Source organism: Blennius ocellaris (genome assembly GCF_963422515.1).
Source record: "Blennius ocellaris genome assembly, chromosome: 1".
NCBI classification, from domain to species: domain Eukaryota; kingdom Metazoa; phylum Chordata; class Actinopteri; order Blenniiformes; family Blenniidae; genus Blennius; species Blennius ocellaris.
The window spans coordinates 18,316,965-18,336,705 of NC_137650.1; the positions used below are offsets into that span (position 1 = coordinate 18,316,965).

Sequence of the window (19,741 nt, forward strand, 5' to 3'; positions counted from 1 at the left end):
ACCGACCGAAGGACAAGCAGCATGAAAACAATTACATCAGTTGGAGAGGGATGTATTCAAAAACAGGATCACCAACTTCAGTAAACTATGAAAACAACAGCATTGATCTGAATTAGCAGAATGTCTGAAGTGTAGTTGTACTGCTCCTACAATCTCACTGTTTTAGTTAAAAATAATACCATTTTAGAAAACAGCTTCACAATTTTTCTCATCTTGAAAACAGGAATGCAATACTGACATTCTATTCTAAAAGGCAATTTTAAATTCTGTTTCCCATATTCCTCATACGGAATGTTTACAAAAACACTTTGCAATGCAGCATAATGTGTTCCACTGGCTGTGTCTTGATTGTACTCAGTTAAATGATTTTAAGTGCAACGCACTTTTCTTTTTAAATCAACGTGCCATTTTCAGCTGAGCGATGACAGACAAGGAAGATCATCTTTGACAAGGAGTTGAGAGATCATAACTTGGCTCAGAAGCATCAGTGGCTTTAGGCAATGTTTAGAAGTACACACAGGCAGGATAAACATCAGAGAAGACCCTGCCAGGCAGCCAGTAAAATCTGCTTGTGCTCCTTCATTCAGGCCCCCCCACCCTTTAATTTTTCCCATTTTATTCCAATCTCTCATATTTGTTCTATTCTGCTTTCCACTCCATCCCATTTTTTTTTTTAGATGCCTTCATCTCCAACACGCATCGCCCTCCCTCCTTTTCTTTCTTTTTCAATCTTGCAGCATGCACACACACAAACCGAATGTCCAGCCTCCCACTGTGAGCAGAATGTGTAGCGAAGCCACCCGTGCACCAGGCAGAGAAGCCAGCATAACCAGCCTCCCCGCCATCTCCCTATCTGCTGATCAAAGAGCTACTAAACAGCCAGAAACTACAGTGCAAAGGCAGAACATGCACAGCAAGACAATTAGCAAGCAGCACTTTTTTGTTTTTTTTTCCTCCACAAAATGAGCTCCACTGCCCAACCCCTGATATTTTCATACTGTGGTGAATATGTGTGGATCCACATTTAGGAAGAATAAACAGACAAATGATTTGATTTGGTTTTTTAAAAATTATTTTTACACTGATAAACAAAGCCAAATGAATTATGGTTTCACCTGTTCCTGATCGTCGCCTTCAGGTCTTAAGTTGCTCAATTAATGTTAGTGAGGATCCTTCGCAGGGCAGGGAGAGGGGAGAAGGGAGATCAAAGAGAATTCGGAGAAAATCCTGGCAGGAAAGAGACACAGGGAAAGGTATGGTATGTTTGAGAGAGAGCACGAAGAGAGAAAAGTAAGCAAGGTAGAGGTTAATAAATACATGGGGAGTGGAAGAGATGGATGGTGTAAGAAGAAAGAGGGTAGAGGTGTAAACCAAAAAAAGTCACTCTGATATCCTGGTTTCTGTTTAAGTTAATTGTCTCTCCACTAAGTGATCTTGGAGTCATGAAAGAAGTATTTTTTTTTATTATTAAATTTTCTAACTGCGTAAAGCTGTCTGAAAAAACAGGAGGTCAACTCTTGTCATTGACAATGTATCAACAGCAGCATCATTGGCTTATCTCCTCCGAGAACTGCATGGAACATGAAGGAACTGAAAAACGAACATTGTATGAACAGCGAGAGGCCACACCTTATCTCTCGTGATACAAAGAGACAACTAAAGATGTCAGTATTATGATTTGTAAGTGTTTAGTACTTGCAAATGAAGCTGTTCTTGTTCTACTGATACTAACTGGTGTCTATTGAGCGGCTCTCTTGGCTGGATGCTCTTTCTGCTGCACCTGTGATTTGAACCCAGGTCCCCCAGAGGAATGAGTTCAACCTCAGTGTGGAGTTAAGGGGCTCTTATAATTACTACAAAATCAGGCATTCAGTAAGAGGTAGGAAACCCTACATTGTTGTTGGTGAGGACTATAAACAGATCATTTATTGGGAGCAGTGTGTTCACTCCTATGACTGACAGTACTTCTTCATCTTCAGTTCATCTTCACAATCCTGATTAGAAAATTTGTTTTTTATTGTATCTCCAATTCACCTGAGACCCATGTGTGCACATTTGGCAACACAATTATCGAACACAGCACTTTGTCACAATGAGCCACATAGTCGGTTGGAATTTAAGCTCTTGCTGTGTTAAATTTGCATGTTCTCCGATGGCATATGTGGGTTTCCTTACAGAGTCCAACCGCTTGTGTTCGGGGATGATTGGTGACTCTGAACTGCCGTTCTGTGTTTGTCCTGTAATGGACTGTCCAGGTGGAGTCTGCCGTCGGCTACTGTCAAGTTGGATCAGTTCCTGCACCCTGCCATCCTGCGTTGTATTAGATAGTACAGCAGATGGATGTTGGACGGGACAATAAACAAGACAACTTCTCAGTTTTTTTGGATGGACTTGTTTTTCCCCAAGAAGAGTAGAAGTCTAGACCACGTTATCTTTTGTGGATTTCCCCCTACAATTAGCAGAATTTTGTCAAAGTGACATTTTTAGAATCCTGGTTTTCTTGCATACAATTGACAGATAAGTTACATTTTTCAAAAGTCATCTCATTGTATCTTAAATTTAAGAAAGACCGACGCATGCACAATTCATAACACTTCGAAGAACGAGCACACAATTTTGGTACAAAGGAGAAATTTAACGCATTACGAACAGGACACAACCTTCCTCAATAATGAATACCGTAGCAGCTTAATCTGACGAGTTGCTTACAGTAGCATAGTTAATGTGACATATTTACAACTCTTTTCTGGTAGTGCTTCTATTAGACAGCAAAATATCAACAAGACAAACAGACATAAATGGTGGCAAAAGACAGGTTGTTAAACCAAGTTATTAATGATACATTTGTAAGTGAGGAGACATCTGAGACTTAATAATTAAAGAGCAAAGTATTTCTTCATAACATTCTTAACATTAAAGGCAATGTCAAGACATTTCTGGGAGGAATGCCAGGTTGGGCTAAGCCATAAATCTTGGAAATGTGTGAAAAATGGATGTGGATGCTGGACTGTAGAAAGGGATCCGGGTGTACATGAAATGGCTCTGGCCTCCTTCACTGCCACTGCTTATTCAAGTGTGCCCTCCGATGGAGGAAAACGGGTCATGTTGTCAAAATAGACTTGGTTCTATTTCCTACCCACAAAATGTTACTTTTCACTCTGACCTTTCTCTCTGTCCTTTGGACACTAAAGTTAGTGAGCTGGGTCCATTTTTTAAGTGCCACTTTTGTGTCTAACTTTGAGATTAAGGGAAGATCTGAGCATTTAGTGAAATTTGATATTACAAAATAAGCAGCCGAAGCAAACAGTGAATAAACAAAGTCAAATATTATACTTATGTTCTTGGAAATTACAATCCCAAACTTTTCTTCCAGGAGGGAAATCAGCCACAGAATACTTTTTGTTCCCCCAAAATCTTGAGGCATTAGTGCTGATAATCCAAAAACAATCAGAACAAGCACAGACTTCATCCGGAGCATATGTTCATTACTGAAACATGATAATGTAGTTTTCAGAAAGGTCGCTGAATGATTGCAAGGTTCTAATCCAAATGCTAATTCAGTAACTGATTGGAAAAGCACAGTAATGTGATGATAATGATATGCAGATGAGTTCTCATCAGAGCTGTCTATCTATTAATGAGATGATATTTGAGTGCACTGTGTGTGTGTGTGTGTGTGTGTGTGTGTGTGTGTGTGTGTGTGTGTGTGTGTGTGTGTGTGTGTGTGTGTGTGTGTGTGTGTGTGTGTGTGTGTGTGTGTGTGTGTGCTGACAATGTTGCATGCACATGTACAGAACATATTTCATCAGAATATTTATTTCACATAATAATGTTCAATCAATCTACTATTGCACGACTGCAACATTTGATGAACGTAGCACAGCACATTCAACAATCAACGTTGGAATGGAAGCAAGTGGACGTGAGCCTCTCCTCCTCTCCTTTCAAAAAAGTTTCTGGAAATGAGAAACAGGTTTGCCTTGGATGTACAGAGATTAGCTGTGTTATTCTATTTGGTGTGAGTTTTCTGTTAAAGGTGTGGTATCTATTCTCCCAAAGCACGCTGGTCATTTGGATAATTCCAAATGACATCTCTATGGGTGGATCTCAAAAGATTTGAATATCATGGAAAAGTTAATCTTTTATGTTGTTGTTATTTCTATACTCTTAGAAACACCATATAACATATAAGATAAAAAGGTCCCAGCCTTATCATAATTTTAATTTAGAAAAGTATACCTTCCCCATCATACATCCAAAATAAAAACAGATGTCACCATCAGTTTGGATGTTGTCTTTCAGTTGACCATGTGACAATGTCAAGGCAGAGACAATTTGACGCATGAGAGCCTGATTTATTTTGTTAGGATGTGTTTTTGTGACTTTGATCCGACATGCACGCTACTTTGTATGCCCAGCCCCTGCACGAGCAGCAGTATGATGAACAATGTTCTACTTTGTCAAGTGCACAGTGTCATTCATGAGGAAACACATGGGCCTACAGACAGTAATGAAACCATTTTAATTTCTCTCTGATCTTGGTGTGGATCTCTGACATAACATAAATAACCATGTTTCACCACTAGAAATGCGATTAAAGTCACTTGACTCGTTGTATAGTGTCATCACATCCATAAACACCACCGACTCTGAAAAGAGGGATGACTTGCATCATCTTAAAAGCATCCACACCACATAAGACAAAACTTGTAAATTTAGGTTTGTTTGACTTTTGTCTGCCTAAATGAAAAATGTTGTTTCTCCCAGCCTGCGACTCAATGCCCATTAAAGAGTGATGAAACAGAGAGTAACTACTTGTCTGTACTCAGTACAAAATCTCGACCCAAAATGTGGGAGGAGGATTTCTCGTAGAATAAGAGAGGACAATTATTGTAGTTTACAGCTGTGCACACTGAATCATGGCTTTCATCTTTGAGCTGAAGGGTACTGGGTTTTGCCAACATCTGTTTGACTTCATCTGAAACCTTCTAAATTGTCTCTGCAGTTCAACAGCAGTCTTTTAAAAAATATAACAGAGCCAAATACAAAGCGGCAACACGTCAAGCAGGATACCCATGCAGGCTGTTCCAATCTCATTTGGTACATTAGTTAGAAAATAGCCTTTCTCCAAATGTCCAGTGGGCAGTGACAATTGAGATCCACTGACTCCTCTCTGGAAGAAAACCTTCACTTTTACACAAGGGGATCGCACACGGGATACTCAAGTTAAGCGCCACTAGGGGGCAACAAACAACTATAAAAGGAGTTTCTCTGTGACTAATCGCATTAGGCTTTTCACTTACAATCACAGCACTGCAAAGTGTTGAAATTATTGATCTTTTTTTTTTTTAAGTGTAACTATTTTACTATTGATTGAAAATATAAATAGTTTCTTTGATGTGTAACTCTTGCAAACATGTTGTCTCGTTCAGCTGGTCTGACTCACTGATGTGCGGATAATCATCCCTGTACAATGACACTGTGCCAGTCTGACTGATTCACTCATGAAGTTTAGCTGACCTCAAATCCCAAGAGATTCAAAAATAAACAGCAGACATATCTGAGAAAGAACATGTTTATCCAATGTCACCTATATCACAAGTGCTATCGCTAGTCAAATGTTAACATTATACCTTTATGTTGCTGTCAAGAGGACTGAGTGAGGTTGACATTTATGAACAACGGTTTTGTCAAATGATAACCCTAAAGTTACTCTTTAATGTTGCACAAGATCCTTGGATCATGCGAAAACTAACAGCGGGTCCTTGAGAGGGCAGGTGCAGAGAGACAGAGGCTCTACAAATGTTTTCATGTATGTAACTAATAGTAAACTTCAGTACTGTAATTCACAGCTGCAATCAGATCACGTTATTTACTGTAGACGTTACATTAAAAGCAATACCACTTAATGCATTATTCACAGCACTACCTAAAATGTTTGAACTCTCATAAGAAGTCTGCTCATCCTGAAAACATGGTACAAATTATTCAATTTCGAGGAAATACACACATTTCTTTTGGCTCTGAATTATGTGAAAGGTGGACAGTGAAAATCCTTTGTGCTTAAATCAGTGCTGGACTGACATCTGGTGGACAAGCCTTGGTAGGGGGAACTGAATTAATGCTTGTCCTACTAATCACGAGAAAATATGTATTTTTTTTCAATAAGTGTAAATAATATACATTGAAGTTAAAAATGTTGCTGTTTATGTGATGATTTTTTCTTTAAACAAATATCTGGGATCCAAATCAGATTATACTGTTGCAAAAAGCATAGTCAGCAATCCATATAAGTGCAAACACAGACTTTTCAAATTACAGAAATTTTGAAATCTTTAATATCCTCTAAATGCTAATGTGATCAGATGTGCATATTGAAAGTTTAAAATCGAAATTATTTTGTGTTTGAACCCGTTTTAAAATGAAAAATGTACATGACTGTGATATTTCAGTATGTTTCGTGTTTTGTACTTGTGTGCAGTGTGTGAGACTGGTGAACCAGTGAAGGCCCAGACCTCCAGGACCTCACCCAACCCCAAACACTAACTGCCATTCAGCAGTCACCAATGGTATGACTTGCACTTTTCTAAAGGCTTTGAAATGAGTGTGTGCATATCAGCAGCCTGCACCCATCATTTGAAACAAAGTCTTCATTGTAATCTACACAAAGCAACAGGCTTCACACAAGGGTGGCTATAAGGTGATTGTGACTCATCTGTGTAAAACTCTGTTCATACCATACCATACATAATGTGTCCCAATCAGTGATTTTTTTTTTCTTCTAAAACTGTGTTAATCATCAACTTATATGTTTTGATGAATCAAAGCGCTACAAGGTCATGTTGTATATGGCCTACCATATAGCTCAGCTATATACCTTGTCAGACAGAGCTCAAAGCAATTTGCAGCTTATTCATACAACACATTGATACAAAGAAAGCTGCGCGAGGCAGCTGGGTATGAACTGAGTGATAACAATGACTGAGCAGCTGTTCCATGTTGTTTCTTCATTACATGACAGATAAACCAGGCATGGTTGGCAATAAATTCTGGACATGTGCATCATCAGGTTAAGGATAAACATCATGCAGGCCACCAGTTCAGTTTTGGCGACATGACCCCAAGGCAACCTTAATGAAGCAAATGGACAAATGTCACTCTGGATCACTTTAAAAAAAAAATCTCACTCCCTTGTTCACAAAGACAAGACACACTGCTATGGTTGATGCCAATAATGCCCGTAACGTGTTAATTAGTAACGCTTTACTCTCATATGACCACTTTTGTCAGCAACGAGTAATCTAACACTTTGCTATTCTCAAACCAGTAATCAGATTAAAGTTACTTGTCCAAGTCACTGTGCATTACTATTATACTGTCCCGCAAGACGAGTTTCTTGTCTGCAAAGCCGCTTTATGATTAAACAGAGCCGACCGCTTCCTCCGTTCTCCTCCAGCCTGTGACAGACACATGGAGCGCATGCAGGCGCTGCACGCTCACCTGACCTCAGCCAATCACAGGCCAACTCGCTCAAACCACATGTTCATTAAAATTGCAATAAGCTCCTTCTTTTTTAAATCAATCAATCAATCAATCAATGAAATACTTTATTTGTCCAGGAGGGGGGCAAATAAAGTTGCATAGAGCAGGCAGTGCAAATAAACAAATGAATAGTGCAACAACAGACTATACCTATATCTTCGGGTAAATAAACACCAGTAATAGTAAAATTGTGATAATAAAAGCGTGAGTCAGATATAAATACAACAAAGAACGAAGGTCAAAGGTTAAGTATGTATCAGCAGGCACAGGAGGCAGGGATCAGCAGCGCTTTTTGGCAAAATCGGTTGTAATTCTTATGTTCAGACGATGGGGGTGGTGTTGTTGGCAGCTGCTGAAAATAACTCAAAAAAGTAACTTGTAATCCCACTCAGTAACTTAAAAACAAGTAATCAGTGAAGTAACTAAGTTACTTTTTAAAGGCGTAACTGCCCCCCCTCCAGAAAACTGAGATTCTGCAGTACTAAAAGTGCCAGGTGGGAGTGGATGTCTGTCTAATTAGTAATGGTTAGACAGATGAAACAGATCCCGAGGAGCCTCAACACGAGAAACCTGTGCGCAGTGAAAATTCCCTGCAATGAAAACAAAACAGTTCCTCCATCAAGCGTCAGAGAACTGTGTGTGCACAATCAAAGTGTTCAGTGCTTATGACCTAAATAATTCAGAACAACAGGCTGTGGTTTCCAAACATGCTGACCAAGGTTCAGCATCAGTTCTCATGTGTTCTGTTCATATTCATTGTATTTTTTTTTTTTTATCAGGGTAGATGTGTATTGTTTGAATGATCACCCAACAACCTGGATGAGGAAGGCACAGAAGGGATATTTTCCAAAATCTGTTTATTGTCCCACATTCACTTCATGGTCAACAACATTAATACATCAAATAAACAACAGGTAACATGACACAATAACAGCATGACTCAGGCAAAGATTTATTACAAAGGAAATGTGAAGCAGCAATAAATCGGTTCCAAAACTTCACTCTATAAACTGCTATGTGGTTTGTTTGTGGATTTTTCTATTAATGTTTCCTATATTCCTTCACTCAAGTGCTAAAATATGCACATGTTAACATTTAGACATTTTTTATGAACTGACCTTTGGCCAAATAAAAACTTCATTGCACCATTCAAGTGCTTGTTATGGTCGCAACTCATTGTGTTTTTTTAGAAAGAAAGCCTGCCTTTGTTTGCCTATATGTCCATTTTATTCAGGAACCACATTCTTCATGAACTAATGCTGATATGCAGACTCATGAACCCAGCATATTCTTTTTTATTTTTCTAAATCAAGCACTTTTACAGCAGAAGTGATCTGACATTTTCAGAACTTTACATTGTCACCTCACTCTTTTCAAAAGTAGCCCAGATATGTTCTAAAGCTGAGTAGAAGTTGACTTGGATGGCTCCTCCAGTTTATTGTACTCCGGAGGAATTACCTCCAACAGCAGCTGGAGAAACACGGTGATCGGTTCTGCAGGAGGTCACATTAACATAAAAATCATTCATATGCAATTTAAATCTTTTTGTTTTAATGTTTCTCAACTCTGCAAACGACCCTTGAATTTTCAGACTGACTGATCTGAACTTACCCACAATTCTGTTTGCCCATCTGACTTTCAAGTGGACAAATGGATAGTAAAGGATAAGTCCACTGAGGATGAACACAGCACAGTAGAGATACTCCATCTGTGGCTTTTCGATGATGGGGGCCACAACAAGGTAGCAGGACATCGCCATTATTATGATTGGTAAAATTATTGGCACCTATGAGAGATCACAAGCACAGGCAAAGTGTTTGCTGCTGACAGATTGAGCATGATAAGTGTCCAAATGAAAACAGTATTGCTCAACTTTCTGGATTTATGAAAGAGTAAAGTGCACGATTAAACTTTGATTAAACGTTTCTCATCACTGCAGCTTTTACCAACCTTGTCACTTGTGAAAATTTTCCTTGAATATCAGCGTGACTGTCTTTAAACAATCTCAGAATCACACCACTCGATTGAACGATTCTAATGTCAGATCATGGGTTAGATTCCAAATCTAAATGAGATGAACATTACAGTATATGCAGTTGGACCCATGACACATGATGGAGGAAATGCTCTAATTAAACCTGAGGCGAAAACTCCTCAACATTAGGACTTACCTTTAATGGTCGATGGAGGTCCTTCCTGGTGAAACGCATGACTATAAGAGCTAAAGTGGTCAGACCATAAAAGCCCCACTGGGCAAAGCTGAAGTAGTTAATGAGGGTGTTGATGTCTGCTGGGATGACGTAGATGAGGGCCAACATTGTCTAAAACAGACACACACACAAAAAAAACCCCACAGTAGGGAGTTTTATTACCTTTATGAAAGGATGAATTGCAATTGTTTTAACTTGCACAAAACGCATTTTAGCTTGTTAAACCTGCAAGAAAGTGGAACCAAGGCACAGTGAACGAATGGATTAAACTCGGGGTTTGTAGTGACTTTGCAGCTGTACATAACTCTTCAGAAATAACAAAACAACATGACTAAAACGGCATCCCCCCCCCCCCCCCCCCCCCCCCCAGCTTGAGTTTCAAGTAGATAAATGGGACAGGGAAATGTACAAGAATGTTTTAATATTTTGTGTTGTACTCAGCTCGGAGTTTAAGTTAAAGAAGCTAACGGTGTGTTCATTTTTAAAATTAGACTAAAAACTCCCCGAACCTATCATAGGGCTGGCTCAGGATACTAATAATCTTTCTTTCAAGCTGCTGAGAGGCCTTGTTATTTGCACTGAGCCTGTACCACCACGCATTCATATGCCTTTGCGTTATTAACATTGTGTCTCTCTGCTGTAGTCTGTGCTCTGTCCTCTCTGTCCTCAAATGTCCGGCAGGATCTTTCAAAGTGGAAATGAAATGCGGGAACTCAGCAGTTGGTAAGCTGATAATGAATAAATCATTTTAAAAAGAAAGAAAGAAAGGTCTGCATGGAGAATTAACTGTTACGTTTATCTTAGGCATCTTTATTCTGAAAGTCAGATATGTTTGGAACACGCTCCTGACCCCTGATGTCAATCTAGAACGAGTCAGATGATCCTATGTAACCACATTCATGTTGTATTCCATAAAACCCTCTAAACATTTCCAACTCACATTGAATATGAGAGCCGGGGCAGGAGTGAAACGCTTTAGACTAATATAGGATAGGATTTCCACCGTGTGACCTTGTCTTCCAGCTACATAGGCCAGTCTAGAAGAGAAAATACATGTTGAGTCTTTACAATGATTGTTTTGAGAAAATTGTCTTATTTTTAAACTCACTTCTCTGTGCTAAGAATTTAACGTATAGGAATGACTATGCAGATTAGTTTATGTGATTTTTCTTTTAATCATTTACCTGCCAGCAGTGAAGCAACTTCCATTAGCAGCACCAAATGTTGAGAAGGCAACAAAGAGAGGGACAATCCAAGACACAGAGTAAAAGACTTTGTCTCCGTAACTCTACGGAGGCACAAACACATCCTTCAGAAAAGACAAGGAAGTTGAATCAAAGCTCTCTAAAACACACTATTAAACACAATGTATAGGTTTAAAAATGATTGACAAAGTGCAAATCATAAGTCTTGAGTTATATTTAATACCACACAATTATGTGACGTCAATTTACACATCCATGACTATCTGTGTCTTTGCGACTGCTGGTCTTACCACAGCAACAGCCTGAGACACCAGCAGCTCATTGGGGGTCAAAACACTGAAGTAAGCCAAGTTGATCATCACATAACAGACAGAAACCAAAGGGATCCCAATGATGATGGCCAGTGGCAAATTTCTAATAATTGACAAAACAAAAAAACAAACAAAAAAAAGACATTAAAACTGATATGTACTTCGTAAACTCTACTCTGAATTTTTTCAAGATCTTTTTTAAATCCAAAAGGGACAAAAACATGTTGAACAGTGCAAGATAGAAAGACAGAGGACAGAGCTGGGTGGGGATGAAGAGCAGTGCCAACAAAAGACCTGCATACATACATCCACTAAAACCCACCGACCAGCATGAGGATCGGGAACAGGATATTCACCAGAGGTGTTGGAGCCACACTCATATGAAGTGTTTTAATAGCAAGGGAGTAAAGGAAGAACGCAGAAACCATGGGAAATAGCAATTGTGTCACAATTGCAAATTATGAAAAACTCAAAGAAGGTTTTGTTATTTTACCTGGATGGGTTTTTTAGCTCTTCTGTAATGAAATTCAGCTGATTCCTGTTAAATAAAGGATGACATAGATAGAATACACAGATAGTTTAATTACATTTGGGTAGTCTGACCTTCGATTGAACACGTGGATGCATTGCTCAATAATCAGGGACATTTTTACAGTCTGCTTTTACAGGGTTCACATAAAACCATACTTAGTGACACTGGCAGACTCTCTTGAACTTGTCTCCCAAACCTCTTGTGCCTCATTGAACTGCCAGGTCTACAACACATGAGCTAATTATGTGGACCTCTGATACAATTATGAAAACGTGGCACCACATGTCTGTAAAGAAGATAAGAATTTACCATGTAATAAACATGAATAATTTGTTTGTTTTGTTTTAGCAAACAATACAATTGCAGTAATAAAGGCATTGCACAGATCAACCTTCAAAAAGGAAATTCTGACACCAATAAACTTGAGTTCTTCTGTAAGACCCAATATCATCCTAAAAGTCATCTAATGGAAAGTGAGACTCTGCTTTTGATTTTAAGTACATGAACCAATCAGACATGGTTTTGATACACCCCAAACTCAAGGGAATAGCTGAATAACTGGCTGTCCTCGCAAAGACGTACTGTTCTGCCACACCTCTGGGCTGCAGTGTGGAGATAACACAGAGGGCCTGCGAGCCCTCAGTACCCACAGTTGGGGGAAAACGGCATGAGGTTACATCATACTTTGTTACATTCTATTTGTAAAGGGGAAAAGAGGGTGAGTTTTCAGTTTAGTGTTGAAAACATTAATTGTTGGTGGAGTAGGTTTGCAGTGCATGGCTTCAAGAATAAATGAAAGCGAACATTTACCATCCATCATAAGCCCACAGCCCATTGTAAAATGCAAGTCCAAGTGATCCGACGGACAATGATGGGCTATCAAAGGCATCCGTCAAATTATCTGTGTTTCCTGGACAAAGAAAACATGAAGATACACAAAGTACAAGATTAAATAATCAATAAAATGCTGCTCCGGGTGACATTGTAGGTCAAAGACACCGATAAGAACATGAAGGCTCACCTTGTACCAAAAGGACAATGCCTGATACCACGATGACAGCAATGATGAGAAGTTTGGCAGCGGTAAAGAAGTTCTGGATGTAGCTCGCCAGTTTGACGCTCATACAGTTGAAAGAGGCAATTAGCACTGATTGGGAACAAGAAATGTGATCACATTAGATAAAACATGTTGCCATGGGCGTTTGACCTCGAAAATGTATTTCATTTAAGAGTTTATATTTCAGTGACTCCAAATGTCTCAAGTCTTGTTGTACATAAATATTGGTATAAGTAGAAGCAGCCATTAGTGACTAATATCCCTGAATTTAATACGAGCACTTCAGTCAACACAAACTAATTATACAATGGCAGCTTTTTTCTTTGGTGAAATTTAATTACCAATAAACATGCCACCGCAAATTAATCGTTTTGTTTCAATAAGATAACACGGTCACTTCCACAACCCAGTTGACTCAGTTGGCTGCTCATGATATACAGTACTGTGTACAACTTCCATGCAGGTGTAGAGAAGAGGGGGTATTTCCACGGCATGTCTCTGTATTTTGCTTTACAAGATGTTTTGACTTTCTTTTTTTTAAACATTCTTGCTTAGTAAAATGGTAAATGGTAAATGGTCTAGATTTATATAGCGCCTTCTAACCACACTGAGTGCAGTCCCAAAGCGCTTTACATATCAGCTCACTCACCCATTCACGCTCACATTCACACACCAATGGGACAGAGCTGCCATGCAAGGCGCTAGTAGATTGTGTTTTACAATTTTTTTGCACAGTGCTGAATATGAACATTAGAGGCTACCAGTTTGGATTTTTGTTCATTGTTATTCCCTGTTCTAGCCATTAGATAGCAATATATAAGAAAATATAATAGTTCTGAGTTTAATTACAGACATGACTTACTTGTCACAAATGTGACCATGCTAAATATTCAGATACCATTTGTACTCAACACTTTTTTCTTTAATTATCACATGTTGTTGTTTATGTTTGATAAAAAAGCATTGCATTTTTTTTTTACTCAATATTAATTATCTATTGTAACATACTGTATTATAATTTAAAGTACTCTTGGTGTCACACAGGAGAAAAACATTAAATAATAACTTGAATAAAAATTATGGCATACTTCTTCCTTTCCAGCTCACATACACAACTTCTGTTGGGGGCAGGACCACAGTTTAAAGCTTCATTATAGGTCCCATTTTCCCATGAACATGATACAGTTTTCTCTCTTTTTTTTAATGTGAATCTATTCACTTTTTTAAAGGGCTTATTGCCATTTTTTGACAAGCCGTTTAGTTATTTTCCCTAAACAGAAAATGCAATACGGTGCCTTGTGTGCACATTCTTTGCAGCCTGCTTAATATGTACAGCAGTTGTCACGAGGTGAGATGTAGCCAATTATAATATGATTGTTAACATCTACAAAGATGTGTGTACTTTGTTTGCGTGAGCTTACACATTGCAGCAGCTGCCAAGCATTTGGTCACAACAAGAGGTGGCGTGCAGCCAGAGAAGAAAGGCACAGAGGCATATTCCGCCAGGCTCATTGTGATGATTGCAAAGCTGGAGGGTTTCAGCACCATGACAGTGGTCCAGCTGAAAAGGTAGGCAATGACGGGGTGGAAAGCCTCCGATAAATAGGCATACTCTCCACCTGACTTGGTGATCATTGTGCCCAGTTCAGCATAGCACAGGGCACCTGTGAAGTTACACACACACACACACACACACACACACACACACACACACACACACACACACACACACACACACACACACACACACACACACACACACACACACACACACACACACACACACACACACACACACACACACACACACACACACACACACACACACACACACAGGAAGTGAAAGACAGGAAGGAAAGAGATTACGTTTTTATTTGTAATTCCAAGAAACTCGTCGGCATTGTAACAGGCTAACATCTGAGCCTCTTTGAAACTGTCCCTACATATAAAATGTGGTAGCTTTATGCAGAAAGGACCCCCCCTAACTGGACATAAAATTAAATTGTACTACAACTTATTATATTCAAAAGTCAGCTAAGTGCCCCAGATAGGGTGGACATTATTAGGCTTTTGTATGGGAGTGACAAATGTCTTCTTCAATCCATTGCTTTGCTGGTCTGTGCTGGTCACATGTTAAAGTATAAAAGACTTCAGGAAGAACAACCAGACCTGCCCACACATTTATTTAGTTAAATTACAATTGCAATCACCTGTTTCTTGATTCACTCTTTCTGCTTTAATATCGTGCAATATTCTGCTCTTTCTTTTGTAGACAAACACAAATGTTTCATGGGATCTTCTTAGCTCAGAGGCAAATGTGGATCATTGGTGATGTTAATTAGATGTGACATGTTTTATAAAATAAAACATTTCAGCTTTATAGAGTATGAGTAAATTACATTACAGAATATGTCTGAACACCCAAGTAAGCCAAGATAAATCTCCTCAATACCCCAATGGATTGATGCCAGAGGCTGGAGCTGACTATGTGGGAGGAAATTGTGGAGTCTCACTATGTGCCATTGAGTCTTTTTGTCATATTGTAGGCCTCTAATGATGTCCAGCTGGCAATGTTTTATCAAACCTTTTTTTGTCAGTAAATGTATTCAGTTATTATTCATTCAAGGATAACTTTTCCCTTTTTGAGATATTCAAAAATTATGTTACTTTTTCATGAATATGTCAAGAAGTTTTGCCGTCTTTGTTTGAAATAATAAACCAGGTATGGAAAAGACCACACAGTAGGATTGTTTGGGTTCCCTTTACCAGGCAACACTTTGTTTTAAATAACGATAAATTAAATAAATAAATTGTGCCTTTGGCTTGTTTAGATTTAAACATCATAAGTGAAAAAAGGTTAGGCAGGGCTCATCCTGAGCAGAGTTTGAATGCTGGCCTCACCTACTGTGGCTAATATGCCACAAGCAGCCCAGACGAGGAGACAGGGTCCCACAGCACCAGAGTACAACAGAACTGACTTTGGAGAAATGAAGATGCCTGATCCAATCATGGTTCCCACGATCAAACAAATACCACTCACCAGACCAATCTGAGCAAATATAGAGGGAAAATAGAGAAATATGTTATTCCAGCCAGAAACCCTAGTCACAACAATTTAGAAAGCACTGCAGGTCTGTGTCATGCCTTTGGTTAGTTCATTAAGGCATTATCTATTTCTGCTGTTTCCTATTGAATTTTTGGGTGTTGGGTGTCAGGTTTCTAATCTGTGATCCAGTATTCTACTTCTCACAATACTGTTCATGGCAACCTCATAATAAAGATGCAAATATTGATTCTTGAACCACATTGTGGTTTTGTTTCATTAGTATGGAGTTTTAAAGCTGTAAAGTCCCAGTAAATGGATTTAGTGAGGATTAAGACCCTACGTATATGAATTCACTGTATAAAGTTCTGGGAATGAGTTTTTTTTCTGGACTGAAAAATGACTTTGGACTACAAACAGCTTTTCAGCTTTATATTGAATCTCCAACTTTTTAAACAATAATCTGAGGTTCGACTTTAATGACTAATAGTAAGACAGGTCTTGAATGGGATCAATCACTTTTAAGCTTATTTAGACATGGATGTAATTTTAAAGACCAGTGAAAGTCACTGAGCAGGTGACATAACAGGATTGCATGTATATTTTAGGTACTGCAAGATAAAAGTCCATTTGAAAGATCGTTTGCTGTACTAAAAGATTCAGAAGGAAATTGAAAAATAACTACAGATGTGGTCAATTTTGTGAAGGTGACAATACACTGCATGTAAAGGCTAAAGAGCCACAGAAGCAGGTTGTGGACCAATGATGACGTCGGTAGTGTTAATTATTATGAGTTCAAAAAAATTATAAAAGTAATCCAGTTTTGTCCAATTGAAATGCTTTCAGTCAAGCTCAACTGTGTGGCTTAGTGAGTTTAGGAGGATTGAACAGCACGTCTTAGCGGATGAGTGTGGAGTTAATCTGTGGGGATGCTTGGTGTGGTACTGCCTGGCACTCACTCCAGCCCCCATTACTGACAAAGGCTAGGGATGATGGGATCATTGGGTGTGAACTTGTAGTGGGACATTTTCTCAGGAACTCAGATGCACATATGCACCAAAAAAGTAAGGAAATCTGTAGAGTTTTGGTAGATTAGTTGTAACAGTAAGTTTAGAATTTGCCAAACACAGATCTTACTTTTTGTTAGTAGATTATGTTAAGCAGGCGGACAGAAGCACACTCACATCTCGTTGAAGAACAGTAACTTTGGGCTGGTCTTTGGTCGTGTCCTGTTTGTTTTGACTGTCGCCAGTGGAGACATTCTGCCCCTCCGTCCTCTTCCTGAGACTGTCTCCATTCATTTCAGTCTGCTGGGACATGAGGGAAAAAACTATTTGTTTTACACTTGTTATGATGGCTGTAACAATAGCAGAATGTGTATTATCTATAACAAGGTTAATTGTGTCATAAGGCAATAATAGATTTACAGCATCGCTTCAATGTGTCTTTGGAGCAGTAAAACCTTATCAAACTAAACCACCATGCTAACACAAGTTCAAATCCACCCGAGTTCAGTCTTTAAATTATATACTGCATGTCTCATACTGTGAATACCAGCCTTTTGTGACTATGTCACACTGTTTGGCTCAACTACATTCATATTGTTTTCCAGTGCAGTGACAGGTAGGCTCCAGTAACTTTTTAACATAAACAACCCATTAACATGTGGGTCAACCCAACTCCCATAAGAAACTAGCACTATCCTTTATTCTTCACTAAAAACCTTTGTATATCTCCACAAGAGTGCTTTATTCTTTTTTTCCTTTCTGCAGAAACAAACGAATGTCTGAAGCTCCAATCGGCATCAATAGCTTTTTTTCGCACCAGCTTTTGCACACCAGGAAAATCCACAACATAGCTCTGAATCAGTTTGTTGATACATTGTCCTCGTTCCTTTGATATGTGTTGATGGTTTAAGATGTCGGTACAACACGTCATTTTGTGTGGTCTGACGTCAATCGCTCTATCTACAGTTTTAAAATACAGCTCATGCCTTTCATCCTGCTGAGCATGAGAAGAAAAATAATATCACCTTTGCGTATTTTGGCTTCCAAATTATTATCCCCTCAGCAGGTAACACATCTGTTAAGAACAATTTTCAATTATTGGAGTTATTACATTCACACTACAGATCATGCTTTCAACACTTGGGAAATAAGAAAGGGTTTCCTCCTTTCTACAGTGTTAACATGAATATGCATATGATCATATTATTCTATAAATGTTATTCTTTCATCCAACTCCATTCTATAAAGAATAGAAAATACAGGGGCATCTTGATGTAAAAAGAAAGGAGAATAGTATTATCTTTAAGCAACGTGGGTTGGTAAGATTAACTGATACTTTTGATAATAGTGACGATAAACTCAAAATATAGTCATGTACTTTAATTTGAGAAGGAATTTTGTAGTTGTTTTATTTGGTGACGAACTTAGAATCCCATGAATATACTTCACAATTCTTGACTCTATTCTTGTTTTTGGAGAAAGTGATGGCATTATGGCAAGCAATCCTTTGCCCTTTTTATTGTAACTTAAACCATGTCTCATGCCTCGTCAGTATAATGTACCTGTGTGGATGTGTTTGTAGGGATTGGCAGAATGAATCTTGTATGCAGGTATGTCATTTATCTAAACCTAATCAGGCATCTTTCTTGAAGGAAAAGGAGAAGCCGCGATAAGATAAAATATCAAATAGAACAGCAACAGAGATTATATCTGTGGGTTATGATCTATGACTCAGCAAATTAGTGTTTGTCGTGTAGAGGATGTCAGGAGGCAGAGTGTAGTTCATAGTTCCATGGGGCATTTGGCTTCTAAAAAAGATGTATTGTAGCCCTGGACTAAACAATATAAGAGCTTTATCAAAAAGTCCTGGAAAATGTTTTGGTTGTGACAGATGTTTTCAGCAAATACACCCTTGCTCTTCAAACTCATGGCCAGCAAGCCTCCACTGTGGCTCAGCTTTAGCTGACAAAGAGCTTTTCAAGGTTTGATGTCCCTGCCATAACTGAAATCATGACTGATGCCCAGAGGAGGATTAAGGCAGTCATGGCCCACTGCTACACATGACCCTGCCCCCAACTTAACTTTTAGTAGGTTTACAACAGCAATCCAAAACGTTACTCACTCACTCTCTAATAAAAGCAGGGGTTTGATGATGCACTGTTATTATCTGCTATTCTGGAGTGATGGCGACTAATTTAACAGCAAGTCGGGATGATACGATAGTGGACCGGCTTCGGGGGCCTTTTTCAAGGCACCTGTTTGCAGAAGAAATGGAAATTGTGAGTAGAGGAAGACAGACACCAGAAATGGATGAGCTAACTCAGACCAACAAAGGCTTTGTGCAGCATTTTATATCAGGATAGATTTAATCTACAAGTGATGGGTGAGTGCCATTTTTTTTCCTACTTTCTCTGGATTAGATTGGTGCTGCTGTTGGCATTTGGTGTTGTTTTTGATTGTAAAGTGGTGTTTCCCATACAATCGTGCACACAGACAGATAAGTGCATGCATTATAGTAGTGCACTAGATTTGCTCATGACTGTCTGCACTACTACTTCTTGCACTAACCCCCCCCCCCAGTCTCCGTGACCTAGGCATATGAGATAAGAGGGACCGGAGACATCCGCACCGGGTAAATGAGCTTTCTACTCGAGCAACTCCAGGTGAACAAGACACACACACACACACCCATACACATACACTTTCATTGGGCATGGGACGTCTCGCTTCGGTTGGTAACAGAGGTCAGTGCCAAATTGGCCAATTGCGAAAAGAACAACCCAGGGCAGGCCTCGGCCCAAGAAAAACATTTTTATCCCGGGAAGTTCGGCACA

The 19,741-nt window shown here is 39.0% G+C and overlaps 1 protein-coding gene across 1 annotated transcript; it reads right to left on the reverse strand.

Annotated features, from left to right (window-relative positions):
- Positions 1-8,937: 8,937 nt before the first annotated feature.
- On the reverse strand, positions 8,938-17,219 carry slc7a9 (solute carrier family 7 member 9; the record flags this gene model as incomplete). Its single annotated transcript, XM_080520672.1, has 12 exons — positions 8,938-9,035; positions 9,154-9,328; positions 9,714-9,863; positions 10,693-10,789; positions 10,937-11,040; positions 11,248-11,371; positions 11,762-11,806; positions 12,611-12,710; positions 12,822-12,947; positions 14,279-14,521; positions 15,759-15,906; positions 17,085-17,219. 12 exons carry the CDS (start codon positions 17,217-17,219, stop codon positions 8,938-8,940), a joined length of 1,545 nt encoding a protein of 514 aa, XP_080376798.1.
- Positions 17,220-19,741: the final 2,522 nt, after the last annotated feature.